Below are 24,706 nucleotides of genomic sequence, written 5' to 3'. Positions count from 1 at the left end.
AGCCCATAATGGGGATTTCTCTGTGTTGAAACAGAATTTTTCTTGTGGTTTTCAGCTAAGCACTTTGAATAGCAAAGAGCCACTCGGCATGGTAAACCATAAAGCTGCTATCGTGGCCACTTGATATTGGTAAAGATCCAGTAGTGCTTTTCACAGTAACTGAGGACTTAAACATGATGTACTGACTATATTTCATTTGAAAAAATTACATTTTGCCCAGCTAAGTCGTGCCAGCAGTTTGAATTGGAGGTAATCTTTTCCTTACTCCAACCCCTACTTTGCTATCTAATATTGATAAATTTTATAAAGCATTTTAGGTTCCTTTGAGATGAAAGGCAGTACAGAAATATAAGCTATTCTTAGGACTTTAGATCCCCTTGACTTGCTCTTCATTCATCTTTATCTTGCAGTATTTTGTATTCCAAATTTTCTTTCAGATCAGACATGATGATTATCAAAGAGTCAGAAAGAAATAGACAGTCCTCATTTATAATCTTGCTCCACCTATAAACAGGTTCTAGGCTCAGATTTTAGTTAACTCTGAGGAAGGTAAAGATGCAACCTATTGTAGTCTATCTGAAGGAGGTTCGTTTCTGCCTTAATTACCTGAGAACACCTTTGAACTCATACAGACTCTATCTTTTCTGTACTTTATCCCTCGTTTCTTCCACCTGTGCAGGAAGTTGGATGCTTTCATTTATGATGCAGCAGTGCTAAACTACATGGCTGGCAGAGATGAAGGCTGCAAGCTGGTGACAATTGGGAGTGGGAAAGTATTTGCCTCCACCGGCTATGGCATTGCCATCCAGAAGGACTCAGGCTGGAAGCGCCAGGTTGATCTCGCCATTCTGCAGCTTTTTGGAGATGGTAAGTGACAAGAAAAAGAGGAGTTGGAATTTTCCTAAGAAATACCAAGTTTTGCATGTTCTGGTGCTTCAGATCTGAGTTGAGAACAGGCAATTATTAACAAGGGTTTGTTAGAGGCATTACACCAAAAATGTGAGGATGTCACTTGTTTTATGATGTTGATGCAGGGTAGGAGTATCATCAAAAGCAATGTCAAAAGCACTAAAGGTTTCATAGAACCAGCTCGGATATGTGTTTGAAAAATGTCTTGTGTGAAGAATGTCTTGTAAAAACAAGGTTTCTGTTGTGAGCTTTTCACTGCCTTTGAGGTTTTGGCATGACTAAACTCACTAATTATACTGGGCTTTCTGTGGTCATCCCATGCTTTATAGTTCTAGACAGGATCAAGCCATACAGAGTTTACAAAATTAAAGGATAAATATTTCTGGATGAAAGAGTTAACTCAGATTTTCCAAAACTTCAAAAAAAAAACGAGGAAGGACTTGAGACTCAGAAGCATATTTTGGAGTGAGTTTTTAATCAGAACATTACAGTTACCTAGTTCATCTCATCCTTTACAGAGGAATTGCTATTATTAAAAAAAAATTATTCGTGGGATAAGGAAGTCCTTCTTAGAAAATATTTCCTGGCTTTCTCTTTCTGTTCCATATTACATCTTGCTGTGTCCTTTTTTAAATAAATAAAATTCACAGGTTATTTTATTTATAAGTATATTTTTTTCTGAAATCTGAAAATAACATATGGTATAATAAATATGGAAAGAACATAGCTCTGATATACTTCAGCAGAAAATTGGCCACCTGACGGATTGAGTGTTCTGTCTCCTGAACAGGCTAATATGTATTATTTCAGAAAAAGATGCAAGTTCTCCATAAAGCTTTAAAGACTGTGCTATGGCACCACATAAATATGTGGATTTTTTTCCCCCTGTCACTGGACTGGAGGTTGAAAATGTGAAAAACTTACTTTCCTAACAGCATGAAGAGAATTGCCAACCTGTAAAATTGGTTTGTTTCTGAATGTCTCAGTATGTGTGTGTGTGTGAGTGTTTATCTCTCTCTCCCTCCTCATAAAAGTACCATAATGGGAGTAAGTGGGGTATGAAATTAGACTACAGAACATTTGTTCCTAGCTGATACAAATTAGTAATATCTTTGATCGGTCAAAGGTCTTGGAAGTGTTGAATTTGGACAAAATTGAAGGGAAGAAAAACAGGTAAAAATGCACAAATATTTTTGGGAACATTGCACCTAATTTTAATGAGTTATGGATATGATGGAAACAAATTCAAAATCAGACATTTTGATTTAAAAAAATCAACATTTTGAACTTTGAGCTGGAAACGTACAATGTTTTCATTCAGAAGTGACTCATTTTTGTCTACCAGTATCAGTCACTGATTTTTCCCTTCATTGACCTAATATGAAAGTGGAAGTTTGTGAGGCCAGGTCTTCAGTCATCTGGTGGATAACTTTTTCAGGATGTCACCGTAGACATTTGGCAAATGGGATAGCTGTGTCCTGTGGTACAGCTTTTTGTGGCTAATATCTGCCTGTGGAAAAATCCTGTTGCCTTCCCTGTGACAAATTGCACCTGCTCCTATCAGAAGGGCAGTCAAGATATTTCATGGTCGTAATAGAAGTGGAAAAAGAGCATGGCCACTGGAAATGACCTTAGATCAGCTTCTTGCTTTCAGTCTGCCCCAGCTTGAGCTTTTTAGTCATTGCAGGGCTGGCTAACCTGTTTCTTTCCTTCTCTCTGTCTTTCTAGGTGAGATGGAGGAACTGGAAGCGCTGTGGCTCACTGGCATTTGTCACAATGAGAAGAATGAGGTTATGAGCAGCCAGCTGGATATAGATAACATGGCAGGTGTCTTCTACATGCTGGGAGCAGCCATGGCCCTCAGTCTGATCACTTTCATCTGTGAGCATCTCTTCTACTGGCAATTCCGCCACTGCTTCATGGGCGTCTGTTCTGGCAAGCCTGGTGTGGTCTTCTCCATCAGCAGGGTGAGTGTCATTAGCTAGCGAGGAGGAACAGAGGATTTAGTCAGACAGTCCTAGGTACTGGAGATGGGGAAATCCACCCAGACTGTCTAACACACAGGTGGCATAGAATGGTGGTCTGCAGGATAAAGGCCGGCATCTTTTCATTGTTAATGTTGCAAGAGCATCTAATGTTTTTCTGTGACATCTCTGGTCTCTGCTGGATTATGGTCGTGGAAATGGAAATTTCACACGGAAATGAAAATGCAGTATAAAGAGAAGTTAACTGTAACTGCTCCTCCAAAGTGAGTTGTGAGGAGGCCAAATTTGGGGACAGTAAGTCAAGTAATGGTGGATAACATGATTAGAAATTCAGGAGTTTTTCATTGTCCTCTATATTACAGCTGTTCAGCTGACCTTATGTTAACTAGAAGTGTGCTATCATGGACAGTAAGCAGTCCCTAACCAAAAGCCATGCCCTAACTCATGCAGAAATCCTTTCAGAGAGGATGACCACATGAACTTAGCAATTGCTTTATGCAAATCTGCCTTAGGGTATAATATTTCCATTTAAAGCAGATTCTAGTCATTTCTGAGTCATCTTTCTGCTATTAGTGTAGCTAGCAGTGTCCCATTTGGAGTGTTTTTTTCTTCTTTCAAGCCACTGGTCCCTTCTCCTGATCCTTTCTGAAGTGAGGTCAAATCTCAGCATTTTTGAACTCAGTGTCCGACGTAACAATTAACTTTGATTGTGCAAGGAGTATATAATTGCTACATAACATATTGTTGAGGAGAAATGACAAAGCCTTTTGAATGCAGGGGCACAGTCTGTCTTCTATATTGTTAGCTTCTAACCAGGTTTAGTCTGGAGATGAGATGGGGGATTGTGTTTGGTGATCCTTAGCTAAGTACGGATTCTTTCATTCTGGGGTTATCTGTTAGACCTGGGCCAGGTTGGTGAAAAGTCTGAAAAGTGTTAATCATCTGCTAGCTGCTGAGAAACCATGGTAACATGATGTGATGGTGTCCATTTCACAATTTACATTAATCAGCAGCCACCATTTGGCAGACCAGGGAATAAATGAGCCCCTTTCCTTCTGCTCCTAGGGGTAGGTAGCCCTTGCAAGCAGTCTGTGTCATGGATGAAATGAGCTAGTGGGGAATGTGGAGGAATCAGGCACATCTGCTATCTGATTTGAGGTTGAATAGAGGACTTTTGCTTTCAGGGATGTCAATTTGGAGTCTGTTATCAGTGTTAAATTTAACAGAATGCAATTAAAAATTCTATTGTACCCCACTCAACCAGATGCAAAAGACCTAAATACCTATTCGGCAGTCCTGCTCTTTCTCTGTTTCCTTTTCTAATTTGTACTGGTGATTAATGTAGCTAAGTTTATGACAAATGAAGTTGTTCCCTTTTTAAGATAGCTCCTGTCTCGTTGATTCACTGATGTCCAGATGAATTTCAAGGGCCAAAACAGACTTCCTCTCATCCACACATAATTATTTGTCTTGATGCTTTTGTTCCCAAGGATATTATTTTCCCCATTTGCAATTCTGTATTACACCTACTAGATTTGAGTAACTCTTACAGTTGCAAGCAGGTATTCCTGCACCCTACAGGTATGACATAAAGCAAAACAGAGGAAGAAGAATGGAGGGGAAGGAAAAAATGTGAGGGGCAAGAAAGAGAGACAGAACAGCAAGGGTTGGTAGAGCAGGTCTGATTTCATTTGATTTGATTGTCCTTCATGATAGAAGGCTGACAGGCATTGCTGTCCTACAGGAACATGCTGTTGCTGCACAGGATGCTTCCCAATCCAGGTCCCCTTTTGTGTGTTCTTTGCAGGACCACTCACCTTCCTGCTTTCTCTCATTTCAGGGTATCTACAGCTGCATCCATGGCGTGGCCATTGAGGAACGCCAGTCAGCAATGAACTCCCCCACGGCGACTATGAACAACACCCATTCCAACATCCTCCGCCTGCTTCGGACAGCCAAGAACATGGCCAACCTGTCAGGGGTCAATGGCTCACCGCAGAGTGCCCTGGACTTTATCCGCCGCGAATCATCGGTCTACGATATCTCCGAGCACCGCCGCAGCTTCACCCACTCAGACTGCAAGTCCTACAACAACCCCCCCTGTGAGGAGAACCTCTTTAGTGACTATATTAGTGAGGTGGAAAGGACCTTTGGCAACCTCCAGCTGAAGGACAGCAATGTGTATCAGGACCACTACCACCATCACCACCGCCCCCACAGCATTGGCAGCACCAGCTCCATCGACGGGCTCTACGACTGTGACAACCCTCCTTTCAATGCCCAGTCACGGTCCATCGGGAAGAAGCCCTTGGACCTGGGGTTACCCCCTGCCAAGCACAGCCAGCTGGGTGACCTTTACGGCAAGTTCTCCTTCAAGAGTGACCGCTATGGGGGCAGCGGGGCCCACGACGACCTGATCCGCTCGGACGTCTCTGACATTTCCACTCACACAGTCACCTATGGCAACATCGAGGGCAATGCGGCCAAGCGGCGGAAGCAGCAGTACAAGGACAGCCTGAAGAAGCGCCCGGCCTCTGCCAAGTCCCGGCGGGAGTTTGACGAGATAGAGCTGGCCTACCGCCGGCGCCCGCCCCGCTCGCCTGACCACAAGCGTTACTTCAGGGACAAGGAAGGACTACGGGATTTCTACCTGGACCAGTTTCGGGCTAAGGAGAACTCGCCGCACTGGGAACACGTGGACCTGACGGATATCTACAAAGAGCGGGGAGATGAGTTTAAGCGCGACACGGGAGGAGGAGGGGGTGGATCCTGTACCAACAGGGCCCACCACAAGCATGGCTCGGGAGAGTTCGGCGGAGGCAACGAGCACAAGCATGGTGTTGTGAGCGGAGTTCCGGCGCCGTGGGAGAAGAACCTGACCAACCTAGACTGGGAGGACCGGCCCGGGGCTAATTTCTGCCGCGGTTGCCCTTCTAAGGTGCACAACTACACGCCATCGGTGGTGGGGCAGAACTCCACCCGCCAGGCCTGCATCCGCTGCGAGGCCTGCAAGAAAGCGGGCAACCTGTACGACATCAGTGAGGACAACTCGCTCCAAGAGCTGGACCAGCCGCCTGCCCCTGTGCCCGTGGCCACCAGTGCCACCTCCTCCTCCAAATATCCTCAGAGCCCTTCCAATTCTGCCTCCAAGGTGCAGAAGAAGAACCGCAACAAGCTCCGCCGGCAGCACTCCTATGACACCTTTGTGGACCTGCAGAAGGATGACTCGGCCCTGGCTCCCCGCAGCGTCAGCCTCAAGGACAAGGGCCGCTTTTTGGAGGGGAGCCCCTACGCCCACATGTTTGAGATGCCAGCCAGTGAGACCACCTTTGCCAACAACAAGTCCTCAGTGCCCGCCACCAGCTACCACCACCACAACAACCCCGGCAGCAGCGGGGGCTACATGCTCAGCAAGTCGCTCTACCCCGACCGGGTCACCCAAAACCCTTTCATCCCCACTTTTGGGGATGACCAATGCTTGCTCCACGGCAGCAAATCTTATTTCTTCAGGCAGCCTGTGGTGGCAGGAGGGCCCAAAGCCAGGCCAGACTTCCGAGCCATCGTCACCACCAACAAGCCGGTGGTCTCAGCCCTTCATGGGGCTGTGCCAGCCCGTTTCCAGAAGGACATCTGTATAGGGAACCAGTCCAACCCCTGTGTGCCTAACAACAAAAACCCCAGGGCTTTCAATGGCTCCAGCAACGGGCATGTTTATGAGAAACTCTCCAGTATTGAGTCTGACGTTTGAGTGAGAGGGGAATAGCGCGGGGAGGGACTGGGGGTGTACGTGGAGCATGGGAGGGTGGGGTGGGATCAATCCCATCGGCTACTCTCCTGGGTCGTCCTTAGTTTGTGGGATACTGGAGTTCTGAGTAGTGCAGCACTGGTGACAAGTGCCACCTCTTTGGTTTCCCCTCTTCCTCCTCCTCTTTCCCAACCCTCCCCTTTTATCTCTTTTTCCATGTTCTCGCTCCTCCCATTCTCCTCCATTCCTGGCCATTGCACTTTACAGTGACGTCGGAGTTGGATATCCTTGCTCGTGATTTCAGGATGCGGAGAAAAAGGCAGGGAAGGGGTGGGCTGAGGGGGAGCGGCAGTGAGTCTAGCGTTTCACTTTTGCTGGCTCCCGGCAGAGCAAGGCATGTGCACACACACGTGTGTGTGTGGCGGGAGGAGACAGCAGAAGCAGTGTAATGGACATGCAGGAAAATATGCTTGCTCAGGCAACTCTTCCTAAAACTGCCTAGAAAAGAGTAGCGTTTGAAGACGTGGAGAAAGTGAAGGGGGAATAACACGACTAACTTGATGATGCACTTATATGTTAGCTATACTGAGGTTCTCGTTACATTATTTTGTGAAGACTATGGGGGTTTAGGGCTGAAATATATATATATATTTGCGTATATGCTGAGAAATTTTATGCTAAAATTTTGAATTGTCTGCTGGGGGATGTGGGGGGGGAGAGAAGGCTTGTCTGCAGGTCTGGCTAGTGGTTTCACTATGGCTATTACAGCTGTTGAATCTGTGGCAGACCAATGGCAGAGATGGAAAGGAAGTGGGGTCTGAGTTTGGGAAAGCAACTCTGGAGTCAGGGAGGCTGCTAGGATCTCTGACAGAGGATGCTGGTTTGCACTGAAATGAGAGGAGTTTGGGGAAAGGGGCGCAGGGTTGGTTCGTTAGCTGTGGATTGCTCACTAGTTGTGACATACTTCAAGGGTGGGAGCAGTGTATAGTATGGGTTAGCCTATACGCGAGTATATACGATAACTTTATACTTGAAATGTCTGTGGAGAAAGCAAAATAAACCCACGATCCTACAAGGTGTCTGGATAACAAATACAGTGGAACAGAGCTAAAGAGTAGGGAAAGGTGGGGAGTTTTGTCACTGTCACTTCAGGGTACACCAAGCCTGTTTTGGCATGTCCTTTCAGCGAGGAGGGCAGGGAAAAAAGGGTTTTCATCCTTCTGTCCTCCCTACCCTTGGCCAGCAGGTTGGAACAAAAAGAATAGGGTGCCCTCTGCCAATGCTGGCATGGTGCTGGAGAGGGAAAAAAAATGCCATGAAAGGGTGTGTGTGGTGGCGGTGGTGTTGGTGGACTGTTTCCTCCTTGCACAGGTGGAAATGGGAGGAGGGTGTGAGCACCAATGGGAAATACATATGTATATTTACTATTGAATGTACAGGGGAAGTACACGGCTTGTCTTCCTGGGAAGGGGTGTGCTTGAATAAATGCCAGAGAGCACAGAAACTTGTGCTGAGGGCTGAAGACAAGATGTGCAAGGCTGAGATGCGTGTGTACATGTATGTGTGCCTCTGTGTGTGAGAGAGAGAGATACTAGCACAGGTGCAAAGCTGGAATAGCCTAGGGTTTCCTATCCCTGCAGTTGTAGTGACAGCTTTCCTGGTGCACCTAGTATCGATAAGAGTGGTTTTTTCTTTCCATTGTATCATTTTAGATGCAAGTTAAACTAAAGGAAAGGGAGCATGGTAGGAGTGAGAAGCTGAACTCCCCTTTCATATGTCTTCTTTCTCCTGAGGTGAAGGTGTGGGCCAACCTCTCCCATCCTGAGAGATATGGCAAAGTCTCTCCTGCTTATCCTGGGTCTGTCCCAGTGTCTCGATGACCGTGGCTCACCAGGGGAAGGGTTGAGAGAGCCCTGTGCTGAGGGCATGGGGACACTGCTGGGGACTGACTCTGAAAGGAGATGGTAGCCCCGTCTTTATGAGCCACATTTCTTGGAGCTGAAAGCCACCTCTCTCACATTCCTCACCGCACCCTGGTTGATTTTATCTTATCTTTCTCTTTCTAAGCCAACAGAAGGCCTTTTATTTATTTATCTATTTATTTTATTTGTTTTTTAAAGCTGGGGCGGGAGGAGGGTGGGATTTGCCTGTAAAGTCAAAGAGTGTGAGGAGAGGGTGGGCAGGGTTGGTGAGGGGAATATTTTCTTATATTTCACTGAGGAAATTAAAGGGGGAAGAGGGGGAGAGTCTTTGTAAGGGAACTTCTTATTCTTTCCCTCTTCTCTCATTACAAGGACAAAAAGGAAAAGAAAAAAAAAAAAAGAAACCAAACAAATTAACAGAGCGATCTGCAATCCAGAACACACGGCAGCTTGTCAGACGCCTCTGACAGCGGCCACCGAGAAGGCGTTCCTTTCATTTGTAAATATTTCTTTTTTATTGCGTTTTTGTATAAATTGGTGTTTCTCTTCTCGTGAATATTCAGGTCGTGGGGTGGGAGGGAGGGGAAGTTTGTTTCCGTTCTGTTTGTTTTCTACGACTTTTCAGGCTGCGTTTTTGGAAGCGGTTTACGCGGGTCGAGGCCGTATGAATGAGGAAAGAGAGAGAGAGAGAGAGAGAAACCCATGTGTGTTGTGTTCCCCTGAGGCCCCCCGTATCGCCCTGTCACCTTTATCTTCATGAATGGAAGACGCCGGAACGTCACTTCAAGCCTTGCCAGCAGGGTTTCATTGATGGGAACACCCCCAATTCCTTTTTGCATATAAACTCTCTGTACCAGCATCTCTCTGTGGAGTTTGGGCCTCAAGGCACTACGCTGTCTTGATAGTGGTGGGGTGAACCATCAAGTTGGCTGCTCAGGTTGGACCATCACTTTGACATTAAGAGACTTCTCCAATGCTACTTTGGTTTAGAAATCTTGGACCTGGGAAAGCTCGTGATAATTTCTGGTATTTCCTAAGGGCTTGGGGGGGAGCTTGACAGCTGGCAAGGGCAGCTAATCTCTTTGGTGGTTATCTCAGTACTTTTCCGTCCCTCCCCACCTGGAACGAGGAAACCTGGAGGGTGGCTCTGCAGGGAAATTAAGCCGAAAACAAACCAAAAAGAAGTTAATGGAACTTTTTTCAAATCTCTTCTTAAAGGTTCTGATTTTTGTGTTCCGGGGTGAAAGTTGGTTCGTATTTTCTCCGAACTGGTCTGTCCCTTGTTCCACTGATCGGCAAATGATAGTTTGCCAAAATCATTATCTAGTGTTGATACTGTTGTAGCACTGTTAACACTCCGAGTGCTCTGCAAATATTAACTGTGCCACAAACCACTCAAATGAATGCTCTAGGGCAACCAGAAAAGAAGAACTGGAAATTCTGGACTGAACCACTGGTCTAACCACAAGAACCTGGTATTTTACCTTCTCCCATAATAGATTAGGCCACGTGTCCATCAGGTTAATCCTTTCTTCTATAAGCGATCTTTTCTGGTTGCTTTGTTTATTTTAGTTCTGACAGGTCAACAAGTTTTGGGACAGAGATGAAGGGGAGGGGGTGGGAGGGGGGAGGGTGTAATTCATAATCCAGAAAATAAATCAATGATGTTATTAAACTCTGATTATATATTTAGAATTTTAGATTTGGTGTATTTTCATTCTAAGTATTCAAGCGAATCTATCAGGTAATACTAGCAGCAGGTGTTGTCTATACTAGAAAACCACCCATGTGCTGTTTATTACCTGTCCAGAAAAGAATGAGATTTCATACCAGAGCCTGACAAAACTCCACATCCCCTCCCTTGCCGTTTCTCTCTCTCTCCTGTAGAAACACCAGTATTTTCTGGGGCAGTGGCTGGGAAAATTTCCCTTCTCCGAAGGTTTCTGCACATACGAATACTGAGCAAAAACCATTGCGTCCTCTACAGTTTGGTGACCTCTACTGTATATTTGCAGAGCCAGCCTCCCAGGAAAGATTAGGCGCCTTTGGCAATGTTTCTGACATTTGCCTCCTCGCTCTAGCCCCAGGCATGGCTCTCTGAGAGGTATTTTCATGAGCCATGTTCTTCTGAAGTGGTACTGGAGTGTGTGTACTCAGCTGAAGGAGGATGTGTATGAAGGAGACAGAGGAAATATTCAAAAAATATCAGAAAATGTGCCATGCACAGTGGAAAGCAGCTAGCAGGTAGAACTTGCAGCTGTGGATCTCCACATCATAAACCTTCTTGGAGTATTCACACCAAAAAGCTACAGCTTTTTACTGTAGCGCAACACAACACAGGCTGGTATAATAGTTCTCTGTCTCCCATCACGCCTCCCAGTGAGGGCAATGTCAGAACTTGCCATGTCACATCATAAGTAGGAAAGAAAAGCTGCAGTCAGGACTTGTTGTCAGTTGAGACAATGAAGCACACCGGCCCCACCTCCTCAGCAAAAAACCATCCCGTTCTCTCTGAAATCCAGCACGTGTCGTCAGAACTCTCCAGGCGAGAACCCCAGTGGGTTCAGAATGCTCAGCAATATGCAAGTATGAACTTTGCCTGTAGGGAATTGATTTTTCGATTTCCAGTGCATGGGGGGAGGAAGGTTCCTTTGTGATGTCCTGAAGGATTTGGTGGAGGAGTTAAGAGTTGCCAGCATGGGCCTCTTTGCTTCTGACTTCTTCGGCAATGCATGCTGGCGTTGAGCTCCTCACTCCAAGAAGACACTAGCATCCATCTTGAATAAAGCCCCTTTGTACCTTCAAATCAGGGTTGTTTCTCACAGCAACATTGCCAGCAAAAGAGAGGGGGGAAGACAGAGAATGAATAGGAGGGTGGTGACAGGTTAGAGTGATCAGAGATACCTCAGGGATCTTTATAGGCAAGTCTTTGCTTTAGAGCTTTCTATCAAATGTGGCATATCCTCCCACCTCCATTGCTTATCAACAGATGGAAGCAAGCCTGGGAACACAGCCAATGATCAGACTTAGGCCTTTCACACATCCTCCACTCCAGTCAAGCAACCTTTGATGAGCCTTCCCGTGGAGAAGGGTGGGAGGTTGCACTTCCCCACGTATTTTCGGTTGCCAAAAAGAAAAGAAAAAGGGGAGGGGATAAAGATGAGGAGTGTTGATGAAGGGACTCTGTGCTGACTCTGCACCATCGCTCTAAGGAATTACACTTCACCTTTCCTGCTCAATCCAAGCGGGCAAAGTGTAGGGTCCAATTATGCTGCCTCTCCATGGCATATGCCTGGCTTACCACAGGAGCCCCTGGGAGCCGTGTGTGAGAAAGGAACTGGATTGCTGGCAACAAATGGGGACGGACTCCAAGCCACGATCCCCATCTGCACCCACTCTTTCCCATAAGTGCTTCCCTGCTGCTGAACACACCTGGCGTGTCCACCTGGAACACACCTACCATGCTGCTGGATGCTGCAGGGCACATTGAGATAGAAACTAGTGGGACCTGATTGTTGTCCCCACAAGGGCTTATTTTCAATTTGCAGCCAAATAGATTTCCAAGCCATAGACCCTCGCTGCATTCACCCACCTACACTTCCCTGTGGCTCCCTCCCTCCTCCCCCCTCAAAGGCAAACTGGGGCGCTGACTGTCTCACTGGCAATATGAATACTATTGCTTCATCTTCATCACGGGCTCTCCGGACCTCCCTGGGGCTGACTGCAGATAGACCTGGGTGTCTGCCATTAGAACGGCAACAACGGCAACAAGAAAAAACACTTTGCAATTGGCTTTGAGTTCTTTCTTCATCTCTTGAGCATCCCCAAATTCCTCTCCTAGCCATGCCATTTGAGTGAATTCTGGCACCCTTCTGTCATTGCTGACAACAAAACTGACACAGCATGAATCTGTTTGTGTATAGAAAAAAGGCAGTGAAACCGTATCGCAGAGAGCAGGACTCATGTCTGCCGATGCCAAGGGTACAGTCCCCTGGGTGCTGAGGTAAAGGAGGATCTCTGTGATGTGTTCGTAGTTACAGATCTCTTAACCAGCTGGCCTCCTGCCGTTAAAGGTTCACAGCAAGCACCGGTATATACTCCAACAGGTCAGAAAAAAATTCCACACTGTGGGACAGGGGTTCCTCTGGGCACGCGCACACATACGAGACATACTGGGGAAGTGAAACACACATGAGCAAACCCGACACAGCAGGAAGCTGTGAGGCTTGCGTGCCTGTACACGCGCACGCACACACACGCACACAGACACACGCACGGTACATTGCAGTACGCTTAATGACTCTGTCCCACAGTGCGTTTTTGCCAAGTAGGAACAACGTGACCTTTCCTAATGTTCTGCTGGTAGTTATTTAATTTATGTATTCACTTTGTGACTTTTACATCATCTGCTTTCTTGACTGCAGCATTACTATGTAAATATGTGTGTATATATGTACAGAAACTAACTCAAGCAATTATATTCAGGTTGGGAAAAGGGTGGGTTTTATATCTGTACAGTATTTCCTTATTAAATAATGGCATGGGGGGGGTTGGGAAAGTTAACTTCTAAATTGTGGTTTTATTGGTCTGTGGTGTTTGAAGTTGTTTCAGTGGTTGCTTTTGCTGGTTCGGAAAGTTTATCTGGATGTTATATGTGTGTGCCAAGAAAGGGTCCCCAAACAGGGGAGGTCTGGGATCGGTGAGGGGTGGTGGGTAGCAGAGGGTGTCAATAATTTCCTGTAATAAAAGCCGTGTTGATTGCTAGGGACTGTTTGTGTGAGGCACAGGGCTGTTTCCTTCTCTATGTGCTTTGCCCTTTGATTACTTTCTCTTCCGTGGTCCCCATTGTCTTCTCCCTGGGACATCAGCAGAGTACATTTGTTACTGTGGATTACAGGGATCTCTCTCTGGGCCTTCATCTCCTGACCAACTCTTCCATCTCCCTCTTTTTGTGGCCTTCCTAGTACCAATGGGAGGGGAGGCGACATGGTCTCGGACCCTCTGTGCCATTGTTGTCCCCTTTGCTTCCTCTCCTTCAGACCCTCTCTGTCCTTCCTCTAAGCAGAACCTCATTTTCAGGTGTTTTGATCTCTCCAGCAGTTTACTGCCACAGTTTACTCCCTGGCCTCTTATCTACTTATTTCTCATCTTACTCACACTGATTCTTCAATTTCATCTCTACGCCTCTTCCCTCAGAATGACTTATGCTGGCTGTTTGCCCGCTCTGCTCCTCTTATTACTGTCTTGTTGCTCTGTTGTCTTCATCAGACTGTGCAATGCTGTGCAGAAGATGAGTGAAGGGCAGGCCTCTACTTCTCCTCTCCTGGAAAATTCTAGCCCTGACCAGATTTTTAGAAGATTATATTTGGTAACTATTTTTGACTTCTCTGTCACTTTCACTGAGGTGGTGTTCTGCTCTTGCCCACTCAAGAAACAAGAAATGATCAGTCTAGCAAATTAGCCAGTGCAAGGAAGAAGCGAAATTATCTTTTCTGAGAAAGCCAAGAGAAAGAACATCATTTCCATCCTTGATGGCTGACTGGTGAATTTAGAGCATGGGCAGAGACAGTTTTTATGCACTCCGGGTTGACCCACATCAGGGTCAGTAGAGTTTCTTTGCTTTTACTCTATGTGTATAAAGCAAGGCTGCTGGAGAGAAGCATGCTATCTTTTAGAAGCACAGGGCTACCTTCCTTTATTGCCTAGAGGCCATTGGCTTGTAAACGCCTCTGTGATGTTCTGCTGTGTTGCAAACCTAAGAGTGAATGTCTGGTAGTATTTGGTCCCTTTCTGTCTGACAAGTCAATATAAGCTGGTGCTTGGCACTAGCTCCCTAGGGTTTGTGGTCCAGTGTCATGTCAGTAAGGGAGGAGAGTGACAGGGTGTGATGTGGTGAATGAACAGAAACGGAGCCAATGCAAAACTGGTAGGGGCTCTAGGCAGATGCCAAGACACCTCCCTCCTTCACTTTTGGACAACTTGCATTGTTCCTTAATGAACGTCCATCAACCCACTGTCCTCCACAGCCATGGCACTGGCTACTTATCCCTGAAGACACCTGGGTCTGCTGGTCACAGTCTGAGAACGGGCCAGTGGGCCTCTCCATGTGTGCCTGTGTGTTGCCATGTGCCATGGTCTCTGAGGGTTTGAGTTGTACTGTATGAAAGCATATGGGCAGTGCAGGGAGCAATGGAAAGGGCCGGCATGACCAGAGTTTATCCAGAGCAGCAGTCTTCTCCCAGCTGCTGCTAACTCTTGCTCAGCCTGCCATTGCAGGCCTGCATCTCTGATTTCTGGGTGGGAGAAACCACTACAGCCACATGGGAATGGAGCTCTGCTCAAAGGCGTGAGCAGGGTAGACATCCCTCTCATGTACCCTTGCTATGACCTCGGCATGGCTCTCCCAGCATGGTCCACAGTGGCCTGTGTACTTGTGAATACATGGCTGCAAATACCTGTCAGTTTTGGAGGAGGCGTATGTGCATTCAAGTGACTCCTGGCAGAACTGTCATCATAAGTGAAGTTGGAAACCGCTGGCCCATTTGGTGCTACCCCAACGATGTGTGTCTGTATGGCAGGCATCTCCTTGGGAGTACATCCCACAGATTAGCTTTTGGCCAAAACAGTGAGTTACCTTTCTGAGCATCACCAGGCTCCTTGCTGTGTTTCCTTTGCTTATTCAATGTGCCGTAAGCATGACATACCTGCAACATTTGCAAGGCGTCCGGAGAGAATGCATCCATCACATGAGACTTCTATCTAGGCCCATGGGCACTGGCTGCTAAGACCCATGTCAGCTGAAGAAAGATTACATGGCCCCTGAACAGACCAAAATCAGTCAAGGGAATAAGATGAAAGTTTTGTGCTTTCTCTCCCTTGGCTTTCCTTCCAGGCCTTGGAACCAGATCCATTGACACAGGCAGCTAAACTCCTGTGAAATTCAAGGAGCTTCTGGAACAGTTGCTTAGGGGTTTAGATGCCTAGAATGCATTTTGTCGATTCTCTTGCTTGTGTGGGCCTCTTCCTGCGATGCATTTTGCCAGGATTCATCTCCCAGGAACTCACCGTGCTTGAACATAGCTTAGAGGGGTTCCCTCTGCTTGGGATCACCATGTGTATGTTGCATGCCTGTTGCTACTTGTCTGTATTTCTTGCACGTGTCTACTTGTGGGGGGCAGGGGTGGGTTCATATTGGTATGTATATTTATGCAGCCTGCGCACATTTGTATGTGTGGTGCCACGGTCTGTATGTGTGCTTAGGTGTTTGTACGCATGTGTTTGAGCTGAGAGAAAAGTGTTTGAAGCCGTATGCTGCTAAAGCCAGGTGATGAGTACCATAGGTACCTTGGCAACCCTGTTGTTGCTCTTGCTTACCTGGTAGGCCCTGGCATGGCTGCTTTGTTTGGATTCTGGGGGACCACCTCTGAATCAGTGACAAGGCTGGGACACAGAATCCTCCTGGAGATGGTTTGAATACAGCACCAGAAACCCATTCCATGCTTTCATTCACTTCTGTGCTGAATCCGCTGTGCTCCATTTTCAAACTATTGTGCCACACTCATTACCTACTTTGGCCTTAACTGGTAGGTGGAGCAGGAAGACAATCATGCACTGACCGGTAAGGTCTTTTGGGAGAGATCTGGTCAATCTGTCCTGTGACTGAAACAAGAGGTTCCCTTGCTATTCTTTTTGCTGCCTCCTAGGGCAGCAATTCCACTTGCAAGCAAGCACTAGCCTGTCCCTTCTTGCTCTTCTGTCAGATAGACACAGGCAAAAGCTGAGCTGTGGTGGATTGAGCTCCCATTCCCGCTATTTGGAAGAACCTCACCATAGCTGCTTGGAGCTGGGTAGGGGAGCTTGCAAATCCCAAGCTCTAGAGGGGTTTAGTTTCTTCAGAGGGGACAGTAAATAGGGAGGGTGGGAAGGAGTGAACTTTCTGCAGCCATTCTCCATCCCATTCATTTCCAGGAGAGATCGCTACACTGCTAGCACCAGAGAGGATGACCTGCTGGGAGGGCCCTACAGTGCCAACCAGCACAGCACTTTAACTGTCCAAACTGCTGAACAGAAGATACTGCTGTCCTCTGTCAGCAGCCAGAAAAGACAATCAGGACCTGATGAAGAGATGCCATGACTAGTCAGATAAGGAAGGAGCAACACTTGTGGGGCTAGGGGCCTCATCATCTACACTATCTTAAGTCTGTTTACCCAGCCCTTTAGTGCTGGTGTCACCCGGCCTCTTTGATGTTTTCTTTTTATTCATATATATAAAATTTAACAGAATAATCTGTGGCCTCCAGTGACTCCTTCTGTCAGACCACATCCGTCCACTTCCTCTGCTTTCTTCCATGTTCAGCTGCTCTTTCCTCTCATTAAATTGTATCCTGTGCTCTGTCAGGCTTGTCTTTTATGGAAAAGAAGATATATGTGTGTGAGTGCGTGTACACACGTGTGTGTGTATTTTAAGTATTATTACTATTATCAACATGCTATACACCTAAAAGCTCCTAGCAAGCTGGAGCCTTCAAGAGGTGCTGTGGGAAATGACCTTCCCACTAGACAGCAGTTAGTGCGGAGGTTAGCGCAGAAGGCTGCTAGCTTTGGAGGCCTCTTTGCCTGTCTGGTTGCTTTTCTTATCTTTGGAGCAGGCTCTCTCTCACATGTGGTCAGAAATGCAGCAAACTGCTCTTTTTAGCTTTGCATTTTCAAAATTTCTAACATGGGGAAAAAAAGTATGTTTGTTGATCAGCTGTTGATTTCTTTTGTTCGTTTTTTTGTTTGTTTACGCAGTCCTTTTAGTGGGAGCAGGGAGGTGTTTTCAGCAATACAACTTTCCGAGACCTCAGTTCTGTGCAGTTACTGTTTGTATGGTTCAGCTGTGTTTGAGGTCTTTCCTTTGTACGTGTTTTTCCTGAATGGCAGGGCTTTCTTGAAACGTCTCTTTGCCAGTGACCAAAGCACCATCTGTAATTGGAGGCAAGGGCTGGTATATAGAGGAGGCAGCAGCCTTTCGGGAAGTAGCTTTTCACCGACTTCCCTGCGGAGTCACAGAAGGCAAACTATCTAACCGTTGCACAGGTGGGTTTTGGGGTTGGGTGTTGGTTTTTTTTGATACTCCCTCTCTTTTCCTTCCTTTTTTTCTTTTTCTCTTTTTTCCTTTTTCTCTTTTTTCCCTTAAAAAAAAAATTTCTCCAGTGAGCTTTGGCCTTTGCCCCAAAGGCTGCTGCGAGGCAGGTAGCAGGCAGGGAGGGTGTCTGGCTCCTGGCTCCTGCCCTCCTGAAGCCATGCGGGATTGCCTGCATGAGGAGGGAGAAAGGCCCTTTTTGGCAGTTTCTATGGCCATTCCTGGGACAAGGACCCTGTGGCTGCTGAGGGGCCTGACCCAAAGGGAATGAGCACCCACAGGAGATCATCCTCTGGCTTGTGCAGGTCGTGGGTCAGGCTGGAGGGCAGGCAGGGGAAGATGGCTTACTGACCGCTGCACAGCCCTTCCCACGCCGGAGCAGGAGCGGGGCGCATAGGTCCACAACAGGAACAAATGGATGACCCTAAATGGGCCAAAGGGATTCAGCCTCACCTCTCCTGAGCTATTTGCAAGTGGGTAAGGCTGACCCTCGACTCTGACAACGTCATTCAAGGCTGAGCGGATCCTCACAGACCATGAAGTAGGGGTTGAAGGTGGTGCATGGGTATCTGGCCAGCTCTCGATGTCAAAGGAAAGCCCAGCACCTTCATCCTTTGGCACTTGGAAGTGGCTGAGAGCAGCAGCGGAGGACTGTCATGTCTACTAGGGTTGGGGCAGGTAGCGTCTCTAGAGCTGGGACAGGTCAGCTTCAGCTGTATTTGCTTTCTAACTAATGTACATTTACTTCGGAGAGCATGTTTGATGAGCTCAGTCTATCAACCAAAAGAAAAAGAAATACTCACCTCTAGTGTAAGTCTTCTACTGCCCAACACTGCTACCTCCTCTTCTCTTGAGCTGTTGGTATCTTGTGGTGAACCTGGCCACCCATTAGGCTGTTGCACACAGCAGATATATCCTATCCGCTTCTGAGACCATCTTTGCCTAAATTTTGCCTCCTCCTCATCCCCTTTATGCACGCACGTGTGCACACACACACACACACACATACATGCCCACCTCCAGCCACTCCACTGGTGAAAATCAGAGCCACAGAAACATGAGTGCCAAATGACTTTTTATTTCTCAAGTAAATGATAAAACAAGTTTTGTTCTTTTTCTTTCTTTTTTTTTTTTACATATGCAAATGTAAAAGGGAACTGACAGCGAATTGGTGGTGGCGAGAGGAAATGGGATGTTTTGTAACCCTAGCTGCAGTAAAAAAAAAAGAAATAAAAATACATTAAAAATATTTAAAAAACACAAAAAGGAAAAAAAAAACTTGAACTATTTTGGAAATATTGTGAATAATTTTTTGATATAAAAACTAATTTTTATGTAGCATGAAAACCACCAAAATAAAATGATCAAGAATAAAAGCTGTGCAGAGGGTGTTTTTGTTTAGCTGTTGAGGGAAAAGAAGGGAGAGAGAAGCAGTGGTGTATGAGAGAGGGACGCTATTGCCATGGCTTTTACTGTGAGTTTCACAATACATGATGTTTTTCTTCAATCTTGGTAACTGGAGTCTTGTGATTATCTAAAAAACAAAAAAACCCCACAACTCATATTTTATATGAAAATATGTTTTTATCTCTGTTTGCTGTGGAGAAAATCTCGAAAATAAGAACAGAATGAATCCCAAAGACTCAAAAAACAAAAGACAAATTGAAAATGGCCATGAATTGCTTTTGATCATTAATTTTTTCTGCTTGGTTTATGATTTTTGAGTAGTTGAGGTTGTGGTTCTGGGGAGGCAGGCGTGAAGGAGGTAAGACATTAATGAAGGGCTGAAAAAGTTCTGTTTTTTGTTATGTGATTCACAGGAATTAAACCAGGGTCTCTTCACATTTCCTCCTGAGTAAGGGAACAAAGTAGTGTCCTTTTGCAGGATATATTGGCATCACTCTTCATTCCTTTAAAAAAAAAAAAAAAGAAAATTTCAGGTTTCTTAAAGGAATCAGGCTGCCTCTCCCAATTCCAGACAAAACAGTATGTCAGCACTCCAGTCCCTTTTAGAAGTGACAGTGGCAATTCTCTGCTCCCCTGCAGGAAGTGGGGTGCTCTTTGCGCCCTTTGTGGGCTCTGAAGCTACGTGCTGGAGTACTAGATTGTCTTTAAGGAGGTGGTAGCACCCATCCCACCCTGCTGCGGATCAAGGTGTTGCTCCTTCGAATTGTCAGAGGACAGGAGATGCTGGTTTCCAGACTGTCCCAGGGAAGTGGATAGGTTGCTCTGGCCGTTCTGTCTTGAAAATATTACTTGTGCCTGAGTGAATCAGACCGCCTGCATATGAATTTCATCTTCCCTTCCTCATGCTCTCATCTCCCACTCAATCATTAAAACACTGCCCCATCAGCTAGCAGGGGACCTTCTCTGTTGCTCCTGTTCTTGCTGTCTGAGTGTCTTCTATGTCGTAGGCTGAAAGGGAGGAGGCAGATAACACACCATGTACTTTAAAATATGGGTCCAGCGCTGACCACGAAGAATGAAAATCAGTAAAGACTCAAGATTAGTTCTAGACTACTCCTCTGGCAGTATGCAGAAAAAGAACCCTGGGTCAAAATCATGTCTTCTGCTCAAGTCAAGATAGACTTGGGTGGAGGGGACAGGGAGGACCTGGAGGCAGTGGTGATGTAGACCAGCTTGACTGGTGGGTTCTTGAATTCTGAGCCCCAGATACAGGTGTGAAAGAGGATCCATGGGAACATTACCTCTTGGTGGAAGAAAGAGAGGGAGAACCCTTTTAGCATAAAAGAGACCAAATCTTGAAGCAACTCCGTGGCTTATCTAGGTCTGAGTCAGCCTGCCTCTGCCTGTTGCCAATCCCTATCCCGTGCACTATCTGTTTTTGCTTTTTGACTCCGACAGGGAAGAAGAGAGTGACTTTCCTCTGCCTTGTGAAGCTTTTCTCAGTATTAGTTATAAATCTAGGTTGTTCCTCCAGTGAGGAGGCTGTTTACCGTTCTTCCCACTTGTTCCGTCTCCTAGTCCCGTTCTCTCACCATCAAATCTTGCCAGCAAGATTGTCTTGCTGTGAGGAACAGTGTGCCTCTGTGGTCTCCTGTCCTTGCATATTAAGAGGAGGGGCTCTTGCTCCCTTATGGGAGAAAACTAGCACTGTTCTGTGGCCTTCAATGAACCATGAGGGCTGGGAAGTCATTAAACGCAGCTTAACGGTATTGCTTACCTTACTTTCCTCCAGTGACTCAGATATTCCATTTGCCCTCCTTACAAAGAACATGCTATCTCACATCAATGACCATTGTGGACTACCTCTGTGTTTGTATTATCAGCTGGCATTTGCTCTCTCAAAGACAATAAGGAGAATCACAAGGAGCCTCTTATCTTTAGTCTGGACAACCACCCTGTGACTGGTGCTCTACCAGCAGCCTCCTATTTATATGCGTCCCCTTAGCAGAGTCAGAGATCAAGGCAGTAGCAGCAGGGAAGGGTAGGAAAAGGGGAATCAGGGAGAGGGTGATGTGTGGGTGACCATGTAATGCTGTGCTGGTGCGTGGTGCGCGCTCACCAGCTACAGAATGTGGCATGGAGCGAGAGCAGCACTGTGACTTTATGACCTCCAGGTCTTCTTGTCTCCTCCATCTGAGAGGTGGTCTCTCTTTCTCTTCCCTGTGCCTCATGGAGGACGTGAGGCAGGGGATAGGGCAAGGGACTGAGGACCTGCAGGGACCTCAGTGCTGAAAGTGCATGGTGCACATCAGAGCCCAGGCTGCTGACCTGACAGCACAAGTCCAGCAGCAGGCAAGGAAAAGTCACAGCGAAAACCTCAGCTCTGGGGGCTTTGCTTCTCTTCAGGAAATGTCTGCAGAGGAATGAGCGTAGTGGAGAAGAATAGATAACTTTGCTGCACAGGGTGTTAGGAGGAGGAAATACATGGCCTGGAAATATGAGTCTGGGTGGAATACGTTTTGAAAGCAACTTCTTGGAAGTAGAGGGGAACAGAGCTAAAGCAGAAACTTGGCAAATGCTCTGAAAATTCAGATTTCCAAGCATAATGTCTCAGAGTCTGGAACCAGGGCTTTGGCCATGCATTATGCTAGCTGGAAGTTCAGCCAGGGGCCATTCTTCTACTCCAGTCTCCGCGCTCACTCACCTTCCCTTCCCTGGAGTGAAGCGGCAGGCTCATCTCTTCCCTTAGACCCAGAGGACCTAATGACAAAGTGGAACATCTTGCATTTTGCCCACCATGTCTCTGCACCTCACTGCTCAGATCTCAAGTCTTTCAAGGTAGACATTCAACCAGGCCAGAGGGAGGGCAGAAGTCCTTCCAGTGCAAACATACAGCAAGGACAGGGGTCTGGAGATTTTGAGCACACAAGCCCTAGATGCTCTCCTTGAAACACCTCTGTGTCTTTATTAATGTGAACACTGTTGGGTTTGTTTGCCCTCACAGATGATTTGCATGGTCCATCAGGAAGCCAAGATTCTGTCAGTGAAGAAGAGCTATTCAATGTGGCTTTTCAACATTTGAACAAAGGACTAGAATTGTAGTTACAGAAAAGACATCTGCAAAGATGCATATCCCATACCCGGGGGATATTAGCTGATATTCTTCACTTCTTGGAGCAAACAATTTCAGGGCTCCTCTTTGGCCTTCCACACATAGGGACTTTTCCAAGTGATAAATGCACTTCCACTGGCTCTGGTGGCCCTTCTCTGCACACAAATGGTCCTTTTTCATCTCTGGGAGCTGAACCTTGCTGTGCTAAGATACAGGTGAAAGCATCCCATTTTGGACCAAAGAGAGCTAGCTGTAATGAACCAGGCACTTCTCCTAGCTTTGCAGCTTCATATTGCTTAGGGACTAAGGGTTCAGATATTCTCCTTCCTCCCTAAGCCACTTCAGGGCTCCCTCTGTGCCGCAGTGGCAGCCCGGTTTGCTGTCCCTGCTGACCTTCCCCTTCTTTATATGCAGAGTAAGGGCTTCATGGCTGCTTTCTTATCTGAGGCGTTAGATTAAAATTGGAGAAGCATGACGTTTTGGACCTGTCTCTGTGGCTCTCTGATTAGTTATCCTCGCTGAGGAGGCAAGAGACTGAGGCCTGCCAGCCGCAAGGTTAAGCTTTGGGTAAGCGATCGTCCTTCGGCTGCGCGTTGCTGATGCGCTGTTAGCAGAGGGGACACGCACTGGAATGCTAAGTGACTTACACCACGCGCTCGCCACTCTTTCAAGCTTGGAGGGTAGACTCGCATCTAAGCAGAAAAGAAGGGCTTGGTTTTCTCCTTGTCTATTTCCCCAAGGGAAAATTTCCTGAAAAAGGGGAAAGGGAAGGTTCTTCCCTCACTTGAAACTCAGACTATTGTCTCTCCATGTAGAGTATTGTTTTGCAGTGGTAGAATAAGACAGATCTTTGGCTGGTGCCCAGACACAGGCTCTGAGTGTCTTTCTACATCCTTTTGCTGAGGGAATAGCATAGCTTCTGCTACGAAGGGCAGAGCCACTGTCTCTGCCACCTTGGTCTCAAGGGATGAACCATGAGTCCAGAGTCTCAGGCACTTGATACTTGCATGTCTCTGTTCAAGTCACCCTACTACACATCCTGGGTAGCTGGGGGTGCCTGGGGGCCAGCAGCACTCAGTGTCGGGAAGAAATAATTAGTTAATGCTTGCGCCATGTTTGCATCAAGTAGGGAAGGATTTTTAGAAGCACCTGAGAGATTTATTAAAACAAACCCCATCTCATTGAAAGCCAGTAGTGCTTAGCTGCTCAGGTGCTTTTAGAAATTTCCACTACGAAAGGTAAGAATGTTTATTCTTTTTAAAAATCTCTTTATGAAGGGGCTAGAGTATTTAATAGTGAGCTAAACTAGTTGAGCTCTCCTGAGTCTAAAATATTGTGATAGTAATTTCAACTAGCAACTACTCCTGGAGGATGCCCTGAGGATGTGAAGCTACCTTCAGAGGGTGCAGGAGCTCCCTCCTGGATAGCACCTGCCACAGAGGGGGAAGAGGACAGCACATTGGGCAGGATTTCATCAGAAAGGTACAGTTGGGGATGCGCATTGAATGCAAGCAATGACTGGTGGCTTCAGGGGCAATTTTGTGTTGGTCAAAATGACTCCATCTATCCTAACAACAACACTATTGCTGTGGAGTTGGACAGTGTCAGTCATTAATCTGGGAAGAAGCGAGTAAAGTGAAATGCTTTGCCAGCAGGGTGAAACCCTAACATAAAATTGATCAAAAACATTTAGGTCCTGTTTTCAAACAAGATTTGTCCATTGGATGCTTTGCACTGCCATAGTCCTTACTTCAAAGAGTTAGCAATTTTGATGCTAAACTGAAATACGTTAATATTAGCATCTCATTAACAAGTAAATTGACAGATGCCATCGTTTACATATATTATGCAAATATCCTGAAATCTTGCATGCATTTGCATCTAATTTTCTTGAGATGAAATGAGACATGTACACTTTATAGGGGAAATAATTGAGGCATCCAGACATATGATAAACTAGGTGACTTAATGTGGCTTGTTGTATGAACTGTGGTAAAGCCAGGGGCAGAGGAAAAGGACATCTGGCATTTTCATATGCAAAAATATTGTGTTCATGGTTGCTGTTTGGAGAAAGCAGTGCAGGAATCTCTCTGGGATATGGTCAGAAGCAGTGTAGGAAGCTTGTGCTGGGAGACATGAGTTGGGATGTTGGGACCTCAACCTGAAGGGCCAGTCAGGTCTCAGCCTGTTATTTTTTTGAGATTTGAGAAAGAAACACTCTCCTCTTTGCAGCATTGTGCAAACATCACCCAGTTGAGATCCCCCCACCCAGTAAGGGGACAAGAATTTCCTACACTGGCAGGTGAACAATGAGGAGGCGAGTCTGTGATCCATACAGGAGCAGGCCACCAGACCCCAGACTTGCCTGTCTCCACTTCAGTACCTGGCAGGATGTCGTCTTCTTATCCCTCTGGAGGTCATGAAGGGATGACAGCTATTTGCAAAGCCATGCCCAAGGAAATCAGCTTCTGCTTCAGGTGAGTTTGGTGAGAAATCTTGCTA

General features: G+C 46.4%; 1 protein-coding gene across 1 annotated transcript in view; it reads left to right on the top strand.

Annotated features, from left to right (window-relative positions):
- Positions 1-6,642, top strand: part of GRIN2B (glutamate ionotropic receptor NMDA type subunit 2B) — a 203,962-nt gene extending 197,320 nt beyond the window's left edge. Inside the window, exons 11-13 of the mRNA XM_075153102.1 lie at positions 680-867; positions 2,638-2,876; positions 4,735-6,642. Coding sequence (XP_075009203.1) covers positions 680-867; positions 2,638-2,876; positions 4,735-6,642 — 2,335 coding nt within the window. The remainder of the gene's footprint in view (positions 1-679; positions 868-2,637; positions 2,877-4,734) is intronic.
- The last annotated feature ends 18,064 nt before the right edge of the window (positions 6,643-24,706 follow it).

The sequence above is a fragment of the Calonectris borealis genome, chromosome 1 (genome assembly GCF_964195595.1).
Source record: "Calonectris borealis chromosome 1, bCalBor7.hap1.2, whole genome shotgun sequence".
Classification (NCBI taxonomy): Eukaryota; Metazoa; Chordata; class Aves; order Procellariiformes; family Procellariidae; genus Calonectris; species Calonectris borealis.
This window is presented reverse-complemented; position numbering and strand designations above follow the sequence as displayed.